At 41.6% G+C, this 23,009-nt stretch overlaps 1 protein-coding gene and 1 pseudogene across 4 annotated transcripts; one reads left to right on the top strand and one right to left on the bottom strand.

Moving 5' to 3' along the window:
- Positions 1-158: 158 nt before the first annotated feature.
- LOC125009166 lies at positions 159-12,662 on the top strand (annotated as a pseudogene).
- On the bottom strand, positions 11,660-22,819 carry si:ch211-221n20.8 (latent-transforming growth factor beta-binding protein 4). 4 transcript variants are annotated; one of them, XR_007112949.1, is made up of 22 exons: positions 22,680-22,819; positions 22,144-22,272; positions 21,979-22,045; positions 21,703-21,879; positions 20,647-20,772; positions 20,398-20,538; positions 20,077-20,202; positions 19,801-19,833; positions 19,217-19,339; positions 18,910-19,032; positions 18,662-18,784; positions 18,093-18,215; positions 17,652-17,774; positions 16,597-16,722; positions 15,995-16,123; positions 15,766-15,858; positions 15,267-15,362; positions 14,873-14,968; positions 14,523-14,618; positions 13,071-13,172; positions 12,259-12,977; positions 11,660-12,063 (listed from the first exon to the last, which is right to left on the bottom strand). XR_007112949.1 is itself a non-coding variant. In XM_047587194.1 (21 exons), the coding sequence occupies exons 2-21, from the start codon at positions 22,267-22,269 to the stop codon at positions 12,868-12,870; spliced, it is 2,259 nt and encodes a 752-aa protein (XP_047443150.1). In that variant the 5' UTR covers positions 22,270-22,272; positions 22,680-22,819; the 3' UTR covers positions 11,660-12,867. The 4 variants fall into 4 exon arrangements, 3 of the variants coding, with proteins under 3 accessions (XP_047443150.1, XP_047443151.1, XP_047443152.1); XM_047587194.1 differs by having other exon boundaries at positions 11,660-12,977; XM_047587195.1 differs by having other exon boundaries at positions 11,660-12,977; positions 21,703-21,876.
- Between the last annotated feature and the right edge of the window lie 190 nt (positions 22,820-23,009).

Genomic DNA, 23,009 nt, shown 5'->3' with positions numbered 1-23,009 from the left:
CTATCTATCTATCTGTCTGTCTGTCTGTCTGTCTGTCTGTCCATTTAAGTCATAATAACTTTTTTATGGTAACTGATTAACTGTGACATTCCTCTTCCATAGTGGAAGAGGCCAGAGTTCAGTGCAAACAGTAGCTCTTATGCCATCTCCACATAAAAGAGAGACAGACAGAGAGAGCAGAGACATTATTGCTTCCTGGCAACACAGCACTAGCTCTCACACTCATAGGAGAAGTAAAGAGATCACAAGTAGACAGGCAGTATGGATTCAGTCTGGTCTCTTATTGGACCCTATGTCGGCTGGGATTTGAAAAGTTTCCTGCTCTTCACGGCAGTTTTCATTATCACTGCAGACTACCTTAAGAACCGTCGGCCGGTCGGCTTTCCTCCAGGACCTACCACTCTTCCCATTGTGGGTAATATGTTCTCTGTGGATAACAGCAGGGGCCATGAGAGTATGACACAGGTAAACACCAATCTTAAAAATGCAAGTGGTTATTTGACAAAAAACAATCTTGCTGTTCTCTGTGGTTAAGTGTCATGTTCTCTCTTCTTCCCTAAATGGTCACCCAGCTCGTAGGGAAGTATGGAGATGTGTACAGCCTACGATTCTGCCAGAACTGGATCGTGGTGTTAAACGGGTTTGCGGTTCTAAAAGAAGCTCTGGTAACGCAAAGTGACAGCATGGTAGACCGCCCAGAACTCCCTTTACAGGACAGCATAACCCACGGACTAGGTAGGAGGATAAAGAGACACACCAACAAAGTTCTCCTCTCACTTCATCTCACTGACGTCTGTGAATTCTTATGTAGGACAGAACAACTGAGTGATGAATGCTATAGAAAATTTGTTTATACATTTTCAAATTTCTCTGTTATAAAGAACCTGTTGCTTTTTCTGTTGTCACATTATTGACCTCCTTTGTTTGATTTAAATTTGGAAAATAGCTTTTAAGTTCTAAAAATAAAAAGATTTATACATATGTATTTGAAAAGTTTGCTCCTCCCTGTATGTTGTCTCAGGTGTAATTTTCAGTAGTGGGAACATCTGGAAGCAGCAGAGGCGTTTTGCACTTTCCACCCTCAAATATTTTGGATTTGGTAAAAAGTCACTTGAGCCTGTCATCCTCGATGAATTCGCACACTGTGCAAAAGAGTTCAGAGACCATAAAGGTACATTATTAACACTCTGTGACATGCTGTATACACCAGTCAGCCACCCTCCTAGACCAGACTAGACAACCCCACACCATAGCAATGACACTCGCTGATGGCAGCAGCAGGATGCAACCTGACACAGACAGACACACAAAAACGGTTTAGGAACAACACACAAAAAAAGCAAAAAAAAAAAACCCCAAAAAAAACAAAAAAAAAACATGAATAACAGCAGAAGGTGGCCTCCAAATCCACTAGATACAAACTGATGAAGTATCTGAGGGATGATACACAGAGGCCCCTCCCCTCAACTCATAGGACCCAAAGACCCCCACTAACAACATCCTGTTTACAGACACCACAGGACACCCCCAGAAGGCCACTGTCTATTCTCTGATAAGTCACAATTGTTTTGGAGGCACCAGGGAGACCTACACAACATTAGGAAGGTGGTCATAATGTTAAGGCTGATTGGTGTATACTCTGCATATTATACTGTTTATAAAGTCATGTACAATTTACACAGAATTGTCTGTTCAATTATTGAGGTAAACCCTTCAATCCACACCTCATCACGAATAACGCTGTCTCCAACATCATCTGCTCCTTGGTGTTTGGTCATCGCTTTGATTACAACGACAAGAGGTTCCTGAAACTGATGCAGCAGTTTGATGAAGCCCTCCAGATTGAAGCCTCCGTTTGGGCACAGGTAGGTTTTTCAGTACTGCTGTAATATCTCATGTTCACTAACGAAGGGCAATCCATGCACCTCAGAGATTGTTGAACAATGCTTAGAGAGAGGTTTAATAAGGTAGAAGAAGATTAAGAGGAAGACTGAGGATGGGGGCATGTCTTATCCCCAGCCCCTCACCACAAAAACTTCCCCACTAGACTACTCTCTGAACTAGGATTATTTTTATTGTGACAAACACACATCAGATCAATGGGAATCCAAATGTCTTTGTGACACAGAAAAGGTGAGAATGAAGAGAGTATGCAAAGCCATTAAGGAACATAAACTGTGAAACATATTTTGTTTTGATCTTTTCTCTCTGTACATAATTTCACATACTGTTTAATAGTTTTAATGTCTTTGGTTTGTTCTACACCGCAGACAAACGGTAAGTTTGACAAAATAAGAGTCTAAAATCTTGAATCGCGCTTCAGGTGCAACTTAGAGTGAGGCATGGTCGTTGTTCTGTGGCCACAGTATTGATTTACTGTTCCAATCTCCTCTTCTGTGCAGCTCTACAACTCATTCCCTCTGCTGATGAGATGCTTGCCAGGTCCACATCAGACTGTCAAGCAGATCTGGAATGCTGTGATGGAGTTTGTGCGTGTAGAGATGAATGAGCACAAGAAGAACTGGGATCCCTCAGAGTCTAGAGACTACATTGACTGCTACCTGAAGGAGATTCAGATGGTGGCTGTGACTATACAGAGCTGCATTTCTCATGATCACCACAATCTAGCTGCTATGATTTTTTTGCTCAGACATAACTTTTCTTTGTAGCGCCATTATCCATGCTTCCCATTTTGCAAGGTTTGATATTGAGTATTTCTAAATGGTCTTGCTTACAACGTGTGTATTTGTTTGTATTTTCAGAGTAAGGAGCAGGACAACAACACTTTTGATGAGGAAAACCTCATTGTGTGTGTTCTGGATCTGTTCGTGGCTGGCTCAGAGACCACATCTACAACTCTGCGCTGGGCTTTCCTCTACATGGCAAAATATCCAGAAATCCAGGGTGAGAACACTGAGAGCCTCCCGGTCCGAGTTAAATGATTTACACATTGGATATGTAAGCATCAGGTGAACGGAAGAAGAGAAAAAGTCAAGATTTGTTGAAAAAGCAGAGAAGTATTTACTGGAAGTTCAGTGTGAAGTCAAGTGAAGACTGTGACTGCTACTGTAGTTCTGAACTGCATCCTTCCCAGCGGGGTGTATAATCCCACATGAAAGGCTGAGGCAACCTCACATCCAGTCCAAACAGGATATTTTGTAAGCTCTTAATACTGTATGCAAGATTTTGATTCACATTCTTTTACAGCTCTCCCCTTTGACACCTCTTATTTAATGAGGCCTTGTGAATTGTATCTAGGTGGAAGTGATGATGGATGATTGTTTAGTTTTAACCTCTGACATACTGCACTGAATACTCCTTCTGAAAGAAGAAAGTGACATAGGTGACATTAAAGCAGACGTGGTTGTCATGTTCTCGTAGGTATAAATATCACTCATCATGGTAGACATCTTCTTCAGTCAATAGGATTGCATGTGGTTTCTACGTTTGTGTTTTGCACAGAAAAGGTCCAGGCCGAGATAGACAGTGTGATCGGACAGTCCAGACAACCGACCATGCAAGACCGTGCAAACCTGCCCTACACAGATGCTGTTATACATGAGATCCAGAGGATGGGAAACATAGTGCCTTTAAGTCTTCCTCATGCCACCAACAGAGAAGTCCAGCTGGGAGGTTACACGATCCCAAAGGTAATTTTTCAAACTAGCTCAACAAAAGCCAAATACTGTTTATGTGAAAAGCATTAATAATTAATTATGATTCCAATCACCAGGGAGTTATGATAATTCCCAATCTGACCTCTGTGCTCTTCGACAAGAATGAGTGGGAGACGCCTTTCACCTTCAACCCAAGGCACTTTCTGAATGAGGAGGGCAAGTTTGTGAAACCAGCTGCCTTCATCCCTTTCTCTGCTGGTAAGGAAAACACCAATCTTTACAGGTTTATTAATGTCGAAGGAGGATATTTTCCTCTCCTTCAGCCCAGGATCTTTATACCGTTTGGAAAGGGTAGTTCACCTACGCACAAATCACGCGACAATTTCTCACGTTTTGGATATTTATTTGGTACACAGAGAATAGATATTGATTTCAGCGCTGAGGCTTTGGTCAGTTCACCTTAGGGGTAAAAAGAACCAAAAGCCCCACTTCAGCCCCACGCACACTGACCTTATTCTACCTATACCCCGCCCATAAGACAATAGGGAGCAGTACTGCCTCTCATGGGTCAGTAAGTTTCTATGTGTAGCCAATTAGCTTTATCTGGTCTCCAGCATGTGAGATATCAGGGTGTAATGTGCCCTAATCTGTGAGCAAGTCGTAGCAAAGCGAAAGACAACTCCTTATATGGTGAGATAGCGTAAGTAACATGATTCGTGATTCTTCCCAAGGTTATACACAGGCTGAAGGCCTTATTAACCCCTAAAAACCCAACATTAAGGAACAGAGGTGTTGCTTGAAGGATAATTACAGACAAACATGTTAGTTGCTACTGATCACTGCGCTGTCACACCCAGTGAAACAGATTGTTTTCCTGTCTCAGGTAAGCGCCTGTGTCTTGGGGAGAACCTGGCCAAGATGGAGCTTTTCCTCTTCTTCACCTCATTCATGCAGCACTTCACTTTTTCCATGCCTAGTGGGGTGACACCTGTAACGGACTACCGCTATGGCCTCACTCTGGCACCACAGCCATATGAAATCTGTGTAACCTCCCGTCACTAGAGACTATTCACTCGTTTCTGTTGATAATCTGAGATAAGGACCTATGCGGACCTGTCTGGTCCATGTACTCGGATATGGAGCTTGCTTAACCCTCATGCCATGATAAGGACATAAGTGTCCTTTTAATTATTATTTTTTTTTTTTGATAACTTTGTGGTAGTTCTGCTTTTTTTGCCATCATATTTTGGCAGAGGTGTGTGTGTTTGTGTTTTTTCTTTTTTCTTTTTTTTTTTTTTTTAGCAAATTTTGATATTTCGGACTCAGATCCCATAATGCTCCACTTTCACAATGTGTAACCTAAATTGTTACGTTGTTACCAGGACAAAAGTGTCCTCTTCAAAAACACCCTAGAAATGGCACATTAACATTTTTTTCCACTTTTTTTTTTTTACATACATCTCTTAAACTACTTCAGTACTGATCACAAATACCTAAAGTTTGATTAATTTCTGACTTTTAACCCTTTATTTGCCAGTGTGTGATTTTTTTTTTCAAAACAAAACCACAAAAATTGAAATATTTTCAATAATCTCAATGCAAAGTGGATTTTTATTGCGGGGATTATTAGAGCCTTGGACATGTCAGTGATTAGTTGCAACATTGATTTTGATGGGGTTTCATTTTTGTTTTTTGTAGTGCCTGATTCAAAAAATCATTCCCATTAAAACCCATTGAAAATCCATTAAAGCTGCTGCTGCAAGCTGCACTTTGGCTTTTTTCACATTCATACCGATTCGCTCTGTCTTTCAAGTAACAGGATAAAAGATATAGTTGGAAAATCCTAAATTACACGCGCACATGCATGCAAACACACACAGACACCCTGGTCAATGCAGAGATCACTATGAACCCACTCGTCCTCATGACCTAACAGCGCCATTTTTTTGTCATAACAAACTGGGGAACTGCAAATCACAGTAGAGCAACAGTAGCATTTTATTTTTAGGAAACAACATTTCAAAGTGTGTACACCAACAGACACATGCATGCACAGGTCAATACAGAGATCACTATGAACACTGTGACATTACCTCTGCTTCATATCAAACTTGGGAGTTTTGAACTACAGCAGGCAAAAAGTGAGCATGGCCTGGAACCATCCACCTCCCTCTTCTGCTGCTACCAAGACCCACACAGACATCTCCTACATCCCAAAGTGTGGAAAGGACATGCTGCTGTCCAGTACTGGACACTGGGGACTGGGCCATTATTGATGAGGCTCACCAGAAAATCATAATAATCCTGCAAAGGCAATGTGGACAACCTGGATAAGCTATGCGTATCAATTATACACACGCTTCATTATTGCTGGAGGTATGTTCTTGTCTTAGATGCATGTAGTGCATTTATTAGAAGCTTTTAAAATAAAATTATATGTTTAGGTGTGATGAGGAAGAAGTGTGTGCACAAACATGCATTTGTAGTACATACATGTGTGTGTGAGCTTTCCACACATGCAGCAGGTATTGGTAGCATTCCTCCTATGACCAGTGTAATGCATGCACAGTCAAGTTTTGTGGGATTTGAAGGTTCCTGTGTACCCACTGATACAGGCTCTGTTTACCTGTGCTGGGGCCCTTAGACTTCTGCCACCTGGTTTGGTGTGCCGGGGAGCCTCTGTCGTCACAATACCGGACGGATCCATACCATTCCCAGATCCTCCAGGAAAATTTGCACAGTTTGTACAATTTGCTCTGGTTCCATGTTGGATACACAGCCATCCACAGCACAAAAGAGTTGAAAGCAAAGACAACTAGGATGTTGTACAACAAAATCAGTGGCCACCAGCAGGTGTAGCAGTGAGAGCAGTTGGTAACAACAAAACAAATTTAAAATCAGGTGTGAGGGTTAATGGTAGTAAATTTCATTATTTTTTAATTATTGTAAGAACTCTCATTGTTACTGTACGGAGAACTGAATGGGAGTGGGACTGTCTCAACAGTTTTCATGATGTTTCACATTCATCATTGTATGTAGCTGTATGCCAGCTGATAGAGACCCCTAATGCAGTTTGAGGTGGCTTATTTCTCTGTTTACTGTCCGGTAAGACTCAACAACAAACATTCATATTCACGCAATTTTACGCAACTCCTTGTTTCCCTAAATCTCTACAATGGAAGTGTTAAAGTACAGAGTGAATGTGACCCACAGAACCAAAATAGCCACGATGATGACAAAAAATGCAAAGTCTTCTTTCTCAGAACACTTTGTTCTTATTCCTCTGTCTCTTTTTCAGCGGCACAGCCCTGTGCCTTTTAACAAGAATCCCGTCATGATAACAAACCCTTAAAAGGGATGAAACATTAACTGTGAATGATTCTCTGACCCTCATTACTTAAATGGTGCTTATATGTGCCATTTTCTGTCAAAAGATAAATGTGGGCTATCTAAAATATAACTGCTGGTAAATGATAGATTTGGTTGTTTTTGTTTGTCTCCTTATTGACATAATCATGTAAAGTGGAGCATCTGACTTCAAGGAAGCAGATAAACTCCTTAGATCTCAGTATTTAATTTTGTTCTTAAATGGCTAACCAGTCATACTGTAAACTGCTTTGTAATTGTTTTCAGTTCTGGAATAAAGCTCTGAAACAGTTTCACTGCTCGTACATAGGTTATGCAAATATAAAGTACCTAAGTCCTGGTGTGAGTTTAGATAAGATAACAGATTTGCGTAATTCTATTCACACTGGGAACAGCCATGAGGTATATAGGAGCCAGTTCACTAAATCTGCAGAGGTAAGTGGATCCAGCAGCAGGCTGTCAACATGGACCAACTGTCTCCTGGGTCTCTCTCCTCTGTGTGGCCGTGGCTTGACAGCAGCAGCCTGCTCGTTTTCATTGTGGTCTTCTTGGTGGTAGCAGAGTATTTAAGAAACCGTCGGCATAGTAGCCTTCCTCCGGGACCCTGGGCTTACCCTATCGTTGGGAACATTTTCTCCGTTGACTTCAGTAATGCCCATGAGGACATGACTAAAGTAAGACTTATGTATACTGTACTGTTAACATATCTCAATAGAAGCCCTGCCTCAAAGTACTAGTACTGAACACTACATTGTTTTAAAAAGAATACTCTTCTTGCAGAAAATGTCCTCTGCTACTGAAAAAAGAAACCTTTTACTGCTATATGCCGCTTCCTCAGTGTACACCTGGTTTTGAATTTAATGTTTTAATAGATGTGTCTATGTATTATAATCTGAAGTCCCTTCCAAATGGTTACAGGTATCCCAATCTGTTGATTTACTGCTACTTCCTAACACTCTGCACTGTCACAAAAAAATGACTCTCACCTCCTCCCCGATGACCTCTGTAACTGCATACCTAGTACAGCCTGTTGTTTTGCAAGCATCCTGATTTATCTGTTTGGCTTACTCATAAAACCGTAGAGATAAATTTAAATGTACTGTATAATGTTCCAGCAACATGACCCCGCTGATCTGAGGTGAATTGACTTCAGTATAAAGACGCCCTGTTTTAACCCACTTTAACCCACCGTCTGCATGCCTGTTAAGATTATACAACAGTGCTGTTAGATATAGCTCCACTGTAACCAGCTACAAAAAGAAAATTATACTCACTGTTTAAGTAATATTAAGCAAATAATAGTGTACAAACTGACAAGGATAATTTCCTGCAAGTATATTTTGCTTATAATGCTCAAGGACCTTTACCTAAATAACATTTTCATATCTTTATTGTAGGACTTCAATATGAATGTAATGGTAATTGTGTTATGTAACACATTTGACGGTAAAATTCTAAAAGGAAAAGTGATGGAGGTAATGATCCATGCACAGAGCAGCCCTCAGGGCGTTGTCAAATTCATTTTGCCTCAAAAGAAAAACAAATTCCTTAACAACACTATTATGCATTCAGGTTGCTGAGAATCACTCAAGGCTGTATCTAGAAATGTTCACACCACTTGTTTTGTTTTTGGGGTAGCTTGCAGAGAAATATGGGAATGTGTACAGCCTTAAAATGGGCCCCAAACTGATGGTGGTGTTGAATGGCCTCAAAGCTCTCCAAGAAGGTCTACTCACTAAAGGGGACATCCTGGCTGACCGTCCCACATTTCCAATCCACACTGATGTGTTTTCTCAATTAGGTGAAGGCTTTTTTCCTGACAATTTTACTTATAGTTTTTTACTTGTAATATATTCTTCCAGTTTGCAAAGATGAAAAGCTAACTTCAGTTTTTCTCATCAGGTATCATTTTCAATAACGGGTATATGTGGAAACAGCAGAGGCGATTTGCTCTCTCCACTCTCAAATACTTTGGGCTTGGCAAGAAATCGCTGGAAACGTCCATATTAGATGAATTTATTTTTATGTCCAAAGACATGGCTGATCATAAAGGTATAAAGTAATCCATCTCATCTCATCTGCAGTAATCTGAAGTCTAATACATGAGGTGCACCCATCAGAGTACAGCTGATGTATTTTACATGTTGTCAACTGTTCAGGAAAACCTTTCAATCCACACTTGATCATCAACAACGCCGTCTCCAACATCATCTGCTCCCTGGTTTTCGGTCATCGCTTTGAGTACACAGACGAGAAGTTCAGGAACCTGATGCAGCTGTTTGACAAAGCCGTCCAGATTGAAGGTTCCATTTGGGCACAGGTTAAGTACAATATTAATGAAAATCTTGTGACTGTGGAATTACTGATCTTGTCATAAGTTGCAAATTTGAAGTACTGCTTTACGTGCTTTGGCTGATCTGCTGTGAGTCTTATTTAGCCTTCTCAATAATACAGATCTATAACGCATTTCCTGTGCTGATGAGGCGTTTGCCCGGGCCACACCACTCTCTTCAAGGGATTTATGTTGAATCCATCGGGTTGATGAAGACAGAAGTCAGTAAGCACAAAGAAGACTGGGACCCCTCTGAGCCCAGAGACTTCATCGACTGTTACCTAAATGAAATCGAGAAGGTGGGTGGACAAAAAATAAACTGGCAGGTATTTCAAGAAGTGACTCATTGTATTAGGTAACAGTGTGTAAAACCAAACACACACCAGTGAACACCAGCGTTATTGGAGGTCTTTTTTTCCTGCTGCTGTGAAGCTGTACTACCAAACCTGTGGGATGATCTTGTTGAAATTAAAGGCTTGCCTTCTGTATCTGGATTTTTGATCATTGGTTTCATAAACATTTCAGAGACATTTACATATATTTTACACAATTTTCTGACTTTAAATGATGAGTTACTAACGGTCCGTTACATTGACTGTGACGCTTTGATACACAAGGAATGTGACAACGTGTAATCTGGTCCTAACTTCACCTTTAGACCAAGGACGATGGTGGACCTGACGCTGGCTTTGATGTTGACAACTTGCTGATGTGTTCCTTTGATCTGTTTGGGGCTGGAACAGAGACAACATCTACCACCCTGCGCTGGGGTTTGCTGTACATGGCAAAGTACACTGAGATTCAAGGTAGGAGCTCATTGATGGTCAAGAAGTTATTTGAAGTTAACTGGCCGAACAGTTTGACTCAGTAAATCTAGTTTTACTCTAAGGACCAATATTAGTATACAGTATATATATATATATTCTTGCACAGAAAAGGTCCAGGCTGAGATTGACAAAGTGATCGGACGGGTCAGACAACCATCCATGGAGGACCGTGGAAACTTGCCCTACACAGATGCTGTCATTCATGAGATCCAGAGGATGGGAAACATAATTCCTCTAAGTCTTCCACATCTCGCCAACAGAGAAGTCCAGTTGGGAGGTTATACAGTCCCAAAGGTTATCTCTCATTCACTCATTCATTCATTCATCCATCTACAATATTCCATCACATATATGCTTGCTTGCTGCTAATATCCTGTGAATACAATCCAATTTTCCAGGGCACTATAATAATTCCCAATTTGACCTCGGTGCTGTTTGACAAGAACGAGTGGGAGACACCATTCACTTTTAATCCAGGACACTTTCTGAATGAGGAGGGCAAGTTTGAGAAACGAGCTGCTTTCCTTCCTTTCTCTGCTGGTGAGTATTTCATAGATGAGATTGTACAGACTTAAGGTCCAGCCCCACAAGTTAATTTGATAACTGTTTGACTTCAGAAATACATGCTGACTTTAAAGATATGTCTGGTTTGAAATATATATTTGAGAAAATAGTTGTAATTGTTGTAAGCGCTTCGTTTCGAGCCATTTGTGCGTTCATTTCACAAAATTCCCCAACGTGTTGTCTTTTTCTTATAAGTCATTTAAAAATACAGCTGACCATGATGTGTCGCCTTTAAGACAGGTGCAATTAGTGGAGGAAATAGCTGCTCAGAGATATACTATGTAAAATGTAGGAAAGACAGAGTTGTTAGTATTTAACATGTGCACTCACATTCATCTGGTAAATGTTGTGGTTTCGCTGCAGGAAAGCGTGTGTGTCTTGGGGAGAACCTGGCCAGGATGGAGCTCTTCATCTTCTTCACTTCCTTCATGCAGCGTTTCACCTTCTCCATGCCTGCAGGTGTGGAGCCTGTGCTGAAGCCACGCTGTGGCCTCACTCTTTCACCCATCGACTATGACATCTGTGCCACCTTACGCTATGTGTGAGCCGTGTCCTCAGTCAAGTGTATTTTACATAGTAGTTTTGACATGTGGCTATCGATTCATGATTTTCAGCACAACTTAAAGAAGCAGTAAGAAATGTTTTGGTCCAAGTATCCCTATTTTCGCCATGTCTCCTGTTAAAAGAAAATCATTGGACAATAGCTATTGACTTTCAGAATCGTGTGATTCTTAATTCTAGATTTGTAACGGTTAACTTTCTTATGTCTTAATCAGATTTACTGTTATGTAAATTAACAGTGGAGTAAGTTATAACACAAAAATATGGACATGCTAGCTTGATCATCAAAAACCTGCTGTATATACGCAGCCATGCACTGCTGCTCTGTTACATGACAAGCACACATACGACTATTGTTCTAAGCTGTATTGTGAGGTGATTGGAGAAAGTCATCGGGTTTGTAACAGTTTATTGGAAACATTTCTTGGTGTGAACTCTGAGTAACTTTACACTTTTCATTATCAGTCGTTCACAGACTGATGCGGTTTTTAACACAGTACAGTTTTTAGAACTCTCAGCTGCCATATACAAACATCAGAAATAATGAATTAGTCGTATTATAGTCGTATTACACGAATGCTTCAGAGTTACTTTTAACTATGTAGGACATAGATTAACTTATTCCAATATTTCTTCTTTTAAACGCGAGGTTTGGGAATAGAATCGCTCCAAAACATTGTCCTCAAGTGAATAAGCGTTCATTGTGTCCAGTCCTGCTCATCTGCCCTTCCTCTCTGGACACTGGATTTTGTAGCCAACCCTGTAGGCCTGCAGGTACACGCGTGCCTGGTTCATCCTTGAAACACAACAACAAGACAGACACAGAATTATACTCCATGCATGTGACATTTACCCATGCCACAGTTTTGTAATGAATTTATCAGTACTTCTCCTCCTGGCAGGACAGTGGACGTCCTTGTGATAAAACCTTGGCAAGATAACAACCACATTAACCATGTAGTGCTGAGAATGGAGCAGGAAAACAAATAACCTGTATTTAGTGCAAAGTTGAACGCCCAAGGGTCCACAGCGATCAACATAACTCTCCCTGAAGGCCTTCCTCACTGCTCGAGCCATACTGACCACAGTGGTGACCACGGGGCACGTCCTAGAACCGACATAAAATAAAAACATTTTAGTAAGGTTCTTAAAAGCACCGGCAGACTGAAAAGGTCATTAAGTGGCTCCCATGACTGTCTTAAAGAATCAATGTTTTTGCCACACTATGCTTTTAGAACAGATATTATTTCCTCACAGCTCAGTTCACAGTTGATCTGTAAGGTTGAGATATTTTAGTCAAGACAAATGACAAAGCCTTTTCATCTTGATAGACTCTCTGTAGTCTTGCTACTACTGTGACATTTTTAACGGAAAAATTAAAGTGCTCCACAAGGATTGTCCACTTTCTTCTGTTGATCACGGTGTGATTAAGAGCTTGTACGTAAGTGTTTGCATGTATATACTGTGACATCACAGCTTTGCGACTGATGCAAAGGAGCACAGTTAACTCAAGGTAGTTCCGAAAAAGAAGACCAGCCATGAACAGTAGACTGACCCCAGCTCATAGATACTGTGCGGGTGCTGTTGGTGCTGATCATACTCACAGTTTCTCACAGCGCAGGCCTGCAGTGCCCTCCGGACAGGTGCAAGTGTTGTGAGGGCTGCACGTGGCTCCGTGTTGGCAGGGAGGCACACAGGGGGTGGTCACCGCTGCAGACACAGCACACAACGAGGGTCTTAATGCAAAGTGAAGATGAAAACCTTCACAAACATGCACACGTTACTCCACACTCATGGACTGACCGGTTTCACAGAGACTTCCAGTAAATCCTTTGGTACAGCGGCACCTGTTGAGACCCACGCACACGCCACCGTTCTTACAAGGCTTCTGACACTCGACAGCCTCTGACGGAGACAAAGGAGAAAAGAGGAATTTAGTCAACAGTAATCCAATGCAGCTCCCCTATGCTAGTCTCATTCAACACTTAGAAAGCAGTATAACAAAGACCATCTATTACTCATACTCATGTATCAAACGCGAGATCTAATTGGATCTTGTTTGAATTAGGACATCAGTATATCTAGCAGGTTAGAGACCAGAGGAAATATTTAATAAATAGCAGTGCATGAACCCACACACTGTTTGAGTTGTAGATAACATGACCTTAGGGACAAAGCACTGTATTAGGTTATTTGTGATCAGAGCAACTAATCCTCTTTGGTTCTAGACAGCTCTTCCCACTATTCTAAGTTTAGATTAATGAATTATTAACAAATTATTTCTGCAAAAGTCTAGCTGGAAGGCTAAAAACATCGGCAGTCTTGGCTTTTGCAGAAAGTAGTAATTAAAAGTAAATGCGGCCTACTTATGAGGAGCATTATGTAATGCATCACACTTTTCAGCATAATTATGGTTTTAAAAGCAGAGGTAAAGTGCCTGCAGTATACAGTTGTTGGAACAGGGTAAACAGCTCTCCACACAGCTGTGGAGAGGCAGATGCTGCAGCATGTCCTGATTGCGGGGGTTAGGACCACAGTGCTCACAGAAAAGAAACATATACAGATTTTGAATAATGATTGGCTAAAGTGCTCATGGAATGCCAGGTGAGCAACAACACCATTCAGGATGGCTGAGCTATTATATGCCAAAAGATGTCTGCTATCTAATTAAGTGTTGGAGTCCAGACCTGATGTATATATGACTGATTTTGAGTCTATTATCTCATTTTGATCTCAGTTTTTCCACACCAAAAATGGTGTTAAACTTTTACCTCAGTCTCATTCTGCCAAAAAACAATTGGCCAATAGTAAAGCAATGAAAAAAAAAAGATCAATTCAAAAAATAACGTGTTTACTCAATGCCACTCAATTACACAACTGACATGGACAACACCGACAGACACGATGATACACCCTGCAGGAGCCATAGCTGGTTACAACCAGTACAACAAATGCCTTATGACTTCTTATGAGGATGATTTGTTTCCTTTTTGGAGGTACAATCTCCAGCCAGATAAATGCAGATGGAGCTCTGAGTGCTGTGAGGCGAGACCTAATTAAAAAATAATCATATTTTGTATGTTGCATGCATTCACGAGTAGGGAACAACAGCCCGTTACTTCTACTTCCACTATGAATTGTCACTGATTATTATAGGTCAGACATTTGTTTTGCATGTAAAAGGGTGATTGTGTTTCACTTACACAACAATGGACAAATACAGATACAGCAACAAAGAAGAATATGTAATCTCACCTATCTGGCATCGAGCTCCTTGCCACCCACCAACACAAGTGCATTTGTTAACATCCACACATCTTCCCCCGTTTAGACAAGCAGGAGTGCACAGGGCTAAAAAACACACACACACACACAACAACATCATACAAAGACAGGACTAGGTCTGGGTAGAACAAGGATCCTTGGTGGTAACAAAATGTGTCCAGTCCACATATTTAAGATGAATTAGACACTCTCTCATAGTTTACCAGTGAGCGCTGCTAACATGCCTGGGGGCAGGTAGGTATAAAAGACAGCTGCCCCCCAGAAGTACCTACGTGCCTGATGTGATTGATTCCAGATGTGTTGGTATTTTTTTTACTCACGCGAGAGGCACTGGGGGCCTGTGTAGTCAGACGGACACTGGCAGGTATCAGGCCCCACACAGCGACCACCGTTAGCACAAGGTAACTCACACACAGCTGAGAGACAAAGGGAAAGACGTGCATAAGTAAATAGTCAGGGATAAGAAAGAATTAAAAACTAACTGTAGCTCGACAAAGTTGAACAAATCCGATTGACTCATCATATAATAATTTAGACAAGCAATGTACCATCAAAACTATGAAGGCTCGAGAGAGTTTTTTTTTTTTTTTCATTAGCAGAGCCTGTTTTCTTTACATAATATAACCCCCATCCCCGTATGTTTAGAGTCAGTCTCTCTGGTGTTAAAGGCAGGTGTAGTGGGGCAGCCTTCATTAACCTCCAGAGGTGGTGTACCTGTGTGGCAGCCAGCTCCTGACCAGCCAGGAGTACACAAACACTTGTTCCAGCGCATACAGGTACCTCCATGGGCACAGGGTGGGGAGCACATGGCTGAAACACACACCCAACAAGGACTTAATACGCCAGTTTTTCACTTATAGCAAATGCACCATTACACTGACTGACACAGATGCAAATGGAATCTATTTCATTCGTTGTTCAATATTTTACCACAGAATATTTAATGTGCAAAATGTAAATAACATGCAAGTACAACATTTATAAACGAGTAGCATATGCAAGATGTGCAAGCAAAAATCTTAGATAGGAGTTCACGATACCATAACAAGCCAGACATATTTGTTTGACTCTTTTTATTTATCTGTGCGTTTTATGACTGATTGTCCTCAGGTTATTATATGGTAAATGAAACCACAAGTATAACTAATAACCATGGAAGTGTCTACTAAGTAGCAATCATTGCAATCATTTCAAAGACAGTGGAGGTTTGTACCTGAGCAGCCCACACCAGGATAACCCGGAGGACAGTCACAGCTGTTTGGGGCCACACACACTCCGTAGTTCTGACAAGGAGCTTCACACACAGCTGGAAAGGCAGAGATGCAACTAAACATGGGGTATTATTTTAAAGCCTTTCTGAAGGCTGCTATAAAGCAGCGAGTTTTACTAAAAATACTGTCTGTCATATTTGCTCTGATCACAGTTTGAGGAGTTTCACTCACGCTGACATTTGGTGGGGTCGTCTGTTCGGACCTCGTAGCCCTCCCTGCAGGTGCAGCTGAAGCCTCCGGGGTGGTTCACGCAGAGCTGCTCGCAGCCTCCATTTGTAAAGTCTCCACACTCATTCACATCTCACGACCAAAGACAGAGGGGCAGTGGATATCACCCAAAAGAAAGAAAATCCAAATTTCATTTGAGGGCTGAGTAGGAAGAAACTCTTGGCTGCGGTCACTAAAATTTGGCCGCAGCCGAACCATTCAGTCATCAGCTGCTAACAGGCAATCTAATTTTCACACTTTCTCTTTTCCTCGGCTGATTTGAACATTTTCAGCATAATGAGGTTTTTATCTGACTGACTACAGCAGCCAATGTTGCTTGGAGAATTTTTGTGTGGTGATTTCAGCATATGGTGAAATCAGGAGATATGTAATTATGTTGCACAGATACGACCGCATTAAACAACATTAGCAGATCTACTGTATATCAACATCATATACGCAATACAATTACAAAATAAACTGTTTCCTTTAGCAGTCTAAATTTTACACCTGCACAAGAGTGGGTAAAAAGTACTGGCAGTGACAGGAAGGAAGTAAAGTCTTACCCACACAACTCCTCGTGTCTTCACCCAGCTCCCATCCCGCTCGACAGCTACACTGGACGTGGCCCTCAGCCCTCACTGTACATATATGCTCACATCCACCATTTCTATGCTCACAGGATGTAACATCTGTCGGGGGGGAAGAAGGATTTTACCATGAAAAGTTTCCAGTTCAATTCTAAGTCAATTCATGGTGAAAATGTGAATCTACAACAATCGATGAGAGCATGCTGTGAACTTTTCTTTTTTGGTCAGTTTATGTTTTAGGGATGACGCTGAGTGGAAAAAACACAGAGAAAAAAAATACATGTGTAGATATGAGAAAAGTTTTACAAGTGTCACCAGATGAAGAAGGAAGGAGCAGTACAGCAATAACAACTGAATGTATTTTGTTTTGTTTAGTGCACTCCATTTTTAAATATTGCAATCATCTGTGACAATGCCTTATTAAACTTTATCAAATATGAAAACATGTTTCTGAAAATGATTTTTTCTTCTTGCAGTAATATAAAAAGTCAACAAATCTGAAGAATTTGAAACAATAAATCAAATTTACATTGTTTTTTACTATTTGAACATAATTCCACTTATGTTTTTTTTTTTGCCAATTATTTTAATTAATGTACTATATTATGAATACATATTATTTGTATTTTTTTGCATGAAAGACACTATTTGGTCCCAAATAATATTTGTTCCCCTCAAATACATAAAGATACAATCTGACATTTTAATTATATTCACATATGTTCACAGTCTCATTCTGTGATACCTTCACTGCTGCACTGCTGTGTGCATGACCTCATAATCAAGGATTTCAATACTGTGAAAGACAGTATTTCAAATGCCAGTTGAGTTGTTGTTGGTTTTAGATCTTGCTAAGGATGTTAAAAAAAAAACATCTACGAAAACACTTATAATGAGCAATCAAGTGTGTGTCTAGCTTTCTGAAAACATCAAGATTTGAAGTAAGTCATCTTTGTACAAATCCAAGCATCAATTTTTCTTTTGTTTTGTTCACAGAGTTGTGTAATGCCAGTCTGTAGTGATCAACGCACTGCTGCAGGTGAGGTTGTCTGTGTCCAGCAACAGGGGAGGAGGGCAGTGGCAAGTGTGTCCTCCTGGAGTGTTGGTGCAGGTGTGGGAGCAGCCGCCGTTCTGAAGTTTACATTCATCAATGTCTGCACACACACACACACACACACACACAGAAAAACACAGAGATAGATCGTAAACATCTTTTCCTGGCACTGTTGTCTCTCCTGTGTATGCAACAGACTCCTAACTAGGTCTGGTTTTCTCATCTCACTAACCCTCCAAAGTAGGCCCTCAGGACATCCTCTTATGTCTCTCCAGAAAAGATGCACACAAACTAACACACACACACACACACACACAAACGAAAAGATGTCTGCAAACTGCTGAAACTTAGCCAGTTCGAAAGACAGAAAATGAACAGGAAAACAGCAGTGAGGAGCGAGTTTGTTTAAGTGACTGACCCACACAGGTGAGGCCATCAATGTGCAGCTGGTACCCAGGTCTGCAGGAGCACTGGAAAGAGCCCCGAGTGTTGATGCAAACATGCTGGCAGAACCCATTTAGCACCGAACACTCGTCCACATCTGCAGGGATCAGAGACATTTAGATAAAGTAACTTCAGCCATGGCATAACACAGCGCAATTTGCAAGTCAATTTAGCATGGCGCCAGGCGACTGCAGCTTGTTCAAATTGAGGGAGCAAAACTGTTATCTATTTGGTGCCCACTAAGGGTCATACAATGAGTCAGAACTATTACTGCAAACTGGGGGACGCAGTTGTTTTTTTAAACAGAGACACAGTTCCACAGGCTGCAAGCTACTTGGCATACTGAGGCCCAACAAATATGTCAGAATATTTGCATCTATATAACAGAAAACAGCCTTTATTGTTTGTACCTCTGCTGGTGAATTACTATGTTCATTGACATGTTACTGCCTCCAGTTTTCAATCAGCTACACACCAAGAAAGTAAATCATGTTTACAAGGAACACCAGATAAAGGTTGCCACTGGTGCAAACTGTGTTTCACCTGTGCATTTGTGTCCATCCTGGTCCAGCTGGTAGCCTGAAGTGCACTGGCAGCTGTATCCCCCTTGTTCATTGGTGCAATTGTGTTCACAGTGGCCATTGTTCACGACGCACTCGTCAATGTCTGCGAACAAGGACAAGCCTGTAGGACTGGAGTCTGGAGTTGAGTGCTCTCACGAGAACTAATGATAAACTGCAAGTAACGGCTTCATGACACTGGAGACAAACACGCACTCACTCGTTACTCACCAAAACAGGAGTGTCCATCCCCATTGAAGCCCTGGTAACACTGGCAGAAATACGACCCAATGATGTTACCACAGCGAGCGTTGGTGTCACACCTGTGACCACCCGAGGCACACTCATTCTCATCTGGAAAGGGACCACGTTTAGATCTAAAACTCAGTTCATTTTGATTCACCGAACACTATTCTGCCACTCGGGATACATTTAATGGAAGACATAACGGCAAGCATTAAAACATGCACACACAAGGAAACTGACCCCTTCTACAGGAAACAGAGTTTTCCATGGAGGGACATCACTAATTACTTACCTTCACAGTGTGTGCCGTTTCCCCGGTAACCTGGTCGACAGACACACTTGTAACTGCCAAGTGTGTTCTCACACACGCCCTGACCATCACACACTGCAGGACTCTCCATACATTCATCCACATCTGGGACAGAATTAAAACAAAATGTGTGCAAATGACTTTATTACTCACACAACAAATTAAACAGTTTGCCGACTCAAAAAAAGAAAAAAGAAAAAAGCGTGTGCCATCTGAGCAAAGCACCCCTCTAATTTGACTGCAAGCAATAGAGACACAAAGTAATTTTCATGTCACCAAAACCCAATCAAGTCCTCATTAAACACGAGTGGTTTGGGAAGCTGTGTTAATAAGACAAATATATTCTTTTCCCAGATTTGCTGCTCCCCTTTCTCCAAATCATCACTCATTACTTTCTGAAAGCAGCTTAAGAAGAAATCATAATTCTATGATTTTTATGTATATATATAATGTAAATACATGTAATGTAAATAAAACACAAAGTTGTGATCAATGAAATTCCAATCAATGAAATTTAACCGATGAAAAGCAAGCAGCGTGTGTTAAGCAGGGAAAGCACATCGTACCTTGACACACGGTGTAGTCTGGACATATCGGACCTAAAGAAAACCAAAGGCCAAAAGTGCACAAGAGTCACAGGAGAAAATAAAAGTAGAGATGTTTAAAAGACAGCAAACAGAGGACGTGAGCAAAGATCGTATAGGATGGGAGAGGAAATTAGTCATTAAAGGAAAGGTGAAAGACTAACACAGCAGGCGGGCAGCAGATGCTGAAGACCTAGATCCCTAAATCTGGACACCGGTCTCATCCAGTTGTGGTGATGCTCAATTTGACAGACTTACCAACGCAGGCAGGGGGCTCTGCTCTGAAGCCCAGCTGACACTGACACAAAAAGCTACCAGGAGTGTTTACACACACGTTTCCCAGCTCCCGGCGACACTGCTCCTCAAAGCTGCACTCGTCAATATCTAGATGTGAGAGACCAAAACCTATAAATCTGAAGATGTTTATGCCATGTTTAAAAGGACTTACTACTGACCAAGTCAGTTCAGGTTGTTTTAGACTCATTATTTGCTTGTTTGTTGATGATAGACTACTGTAGTGGATGATCAGTTTCAGTTACATGCTTCAAAACATGCTGCACAGTTTGTCATCAGCCTCACCGACGCAGCTCCGTCCATTTAGGGCCATTACATATCCCACAGGGCACGAACAGGTAAAGGAACCAGGGGTGTTTCTGCATTCAGCGTCACCCTGACAGGCCTGAAGTCCTGTCACTGCAGCCAGAGCACACTCGTCTACATCTATGAAAACCGATAAGCAACACATACATTATAGCCACTTTTGGTAAGCTCCATATAATTATTCCTGGAGTCACACACACACACACACACACACACACACACACTAACCCTGGCATCCTCCTGAACCCATCAGGTAACCACGGAGACAGCTACATGAGTAAGAGCCGGGGGTATTAGTGCAGCTGGCATGGAGACCACATGGCGCAGGTCCCACTCCCTCACACTCATCAACATCTGTCGATTGGGGAGAAGATAATATGGTGCATCCAGCACAGATCCATCCATGCACAGATTATATTTAGCACAGCAAAATAAGTTTTTAATGCATATTAATATGCATATTCATTTAAATTTAATCCCAACTCAAAACCAGCCAGTTCAAACATGCTGACACACATTGAATAGACTGCCAAAGAGAAAGTTAAATAAAAAAGAAAATACACACGCACTTCTTCAAAACACTATTTTTTAAAAAAACGTCTTATTTGTCCTTTTTTGACCCACATCAGCTGTCCGAAGAACTTATTACTGTGGTCTATGTTGTGGTGGAAATTTCCTCTTAGAGTGCTGTAAATAGTTCCTCAGATTTTTTATTTTAATGCAGTTTCTATTTCTCCTTTTCTCTTCTGATAAAGTCCACGAGCCAAAACCGCTTAGTCCAATAAAATTGTTCTGTTTGCTACAAGTGCTGCTGAAGTCTTGACCTTTCCACGTTTTTTTTTTCTTTTCCCACCTCCATGCACCTTGGTAGAAGGTTGCACCAGAAAAACATTTTTTCTCCCTTTCCACTCCAAATAAACACAGTAAAGATTTTACTGCCATTCTCCTGTCACAAATTGCACATAATGAAGTCCACAATGCCTGATGTCACTAAAGTTCCTAAAGTTATCGTGTAAGGATGCGTTTAAGCGCTCTTTATCTCTATCGCTTAACATGTCTCTGTTCTCAGTGTGCTGCCTTCCCATCCCACTCTTTTCTTTGCTTCCTCTTTTCCGTTGTAAGAACCAGGGAGCAAGGAGACACACCCCCACTCTGAGTGTCCCTTCCTGGGTGTCTAAGACTAAACCCCCTCACTCCTTCATCTACTCCCCTCAATTCCTGTCATTCTGCCTTTGTTAGTGAATAAGCATTTGGCCCCTGCCTCTATTTCAGTCGCCTTCACACCTTTACACTCTGCTGCTCCCTTCAGAGTGAAGCCCACAGGGCAGGTACAGTTGTCACCATCCATCACCATGCCAGATGGACATCCACAACCAGTGCTGTTCTCCTGCATCACCTGGTTTCCTGGACACCGAGGAGCAAGGCTGGTGCTTGGCGTGGCTGTGGAAGCCAAAGGAGCTGCTATGTAAAATAAAAGAGGGGGTCATTTTAGGAGAAACTTGAGGACAAGGTAAAAGAGAGCGCAAAAAAAAAAATATATATATACATATATAAACTTACATGTGGTAGGTGAGAGGGTTGGTGTTACTTCACTGACATTTCTGATTGCATTTTCAATCACCTGATTCTAAAAGAGGAGAAGGCAACAAATTGAGCTTTATTCATGCCATCGCAAGCAAGTTAAGATGAATCTCATGAAGCAAATTGTTAGTTTAAGTCACTGGCCTGGCTCTTGGTGAACTCTGTCTCGGTTTGTTTCAGAACTTCGTTTTCAGTGTCCTCAGGGCTACTCGTGAGTTCAGCCGGCAAAACCAGCAGCAGGGCTGACAGGAGAATCCAGATGTGAGTCATCACCTGTGAGAGGAGGTGAAATTAGGGAACAATGATGAATGAAATGACAGAGAACTTATAACATTTGCTGCAACTGTGCGTATATTTATACTGGAACTACACAGAGACGTGCAGCCATCGAGAACACGTCCGGACAGGCAAAACAACACAGGGTTAAAAGCACCCTGTTATTAAGTTCACATCAGCCCCCTGGGCTGTCAGCAAAGAACAAAAGAATCTAAAACTGCGACAAATGTAGCTATAGCATGTCCAATTTTATCGAATGAACAGCACGTATTGCGATTTAATCCTTGGACACCTTCGCAAGAACAGCTCCTGAGAAATGATGAAGACAACTGTTGGATTAACAGTGTTATTGTGAGTACGGATAAGAAGCAAAAGTTGCGTAAAAGTCGCGCTAACCGACTTACCGGGTCAGAGTAACTCGCGCGTAAAGACTGTTTTGGATCACTGTACACAGATTTTCAGATGTCAAAACGCGATCCCGTCCTCTGTTCTCCAGATGTGGACTGCACGCCAGCACTGTGTGTATGTGTGTGAGTGTGTGTGTGCCAGTGAGGGGGGCTGTACGATCCAAGCAGCGACTCCACATCCTGTCCCGGAATTCTGCACTTCCCATTCCACAAATCCCAAACCAGCGGAGCAGCAGACAGGCCGGCCTGAGGGGTGCTGCTGGATGCCCCTGCTCTGAACCCGTACACCGAGGTCATAAACCAATCAGGAGATACGGTGAGCCATAG

The sequence above is a fragment of the Mugil cephalus genome, chromosome 6 (genome assembly GCF_022458985.1).
Source record: "Mugil cephalus isolate CIBA_MC_2020 chromosome 6, CIBA_Mcephalus_1.1, whole genome shotgun sequence".
NCBI classification, from domain to species: domain Eukaryota; kingdom Metazoa; phylum Chordata; class Actinopteri; order Mugiliformes; family Mugilidae; genus Mugil; species Mugil cephalus.
Note: the sequence above shows the minus strand (reverse complement) of the source record. Positions and strands in the feature narration are given on the sequence as shown.

What these genes read in the sequence shown, in the direction of transcription:
- si:ch211-221n20.8 (XM_047587194.1), bottom strand. Translation starts at nt 22,269, where the DNA reads ATGACTCACATCTGGATTCTCCTGTCAGCCCTGCTGCTGGTTTTGCCG. An exon ending in AGACAACCTCACCTGCAGCA is followed by an intron (nt 16,723 to 17,651) that starts GTGCGTTGATCA and finishes CCCCCCCGACAG; the next exon opens with ATGTTACATCCTGTGAGCAT. An exon ending in AGGAGCTGGCTGCCACACAG is followed by an intron (nt 14,969 to 15,266) that starts GTACACCACCTC and finishes TTTGTCTCTCAG; the next exon opens with CTGTGTGTGAGTTACCTTGT.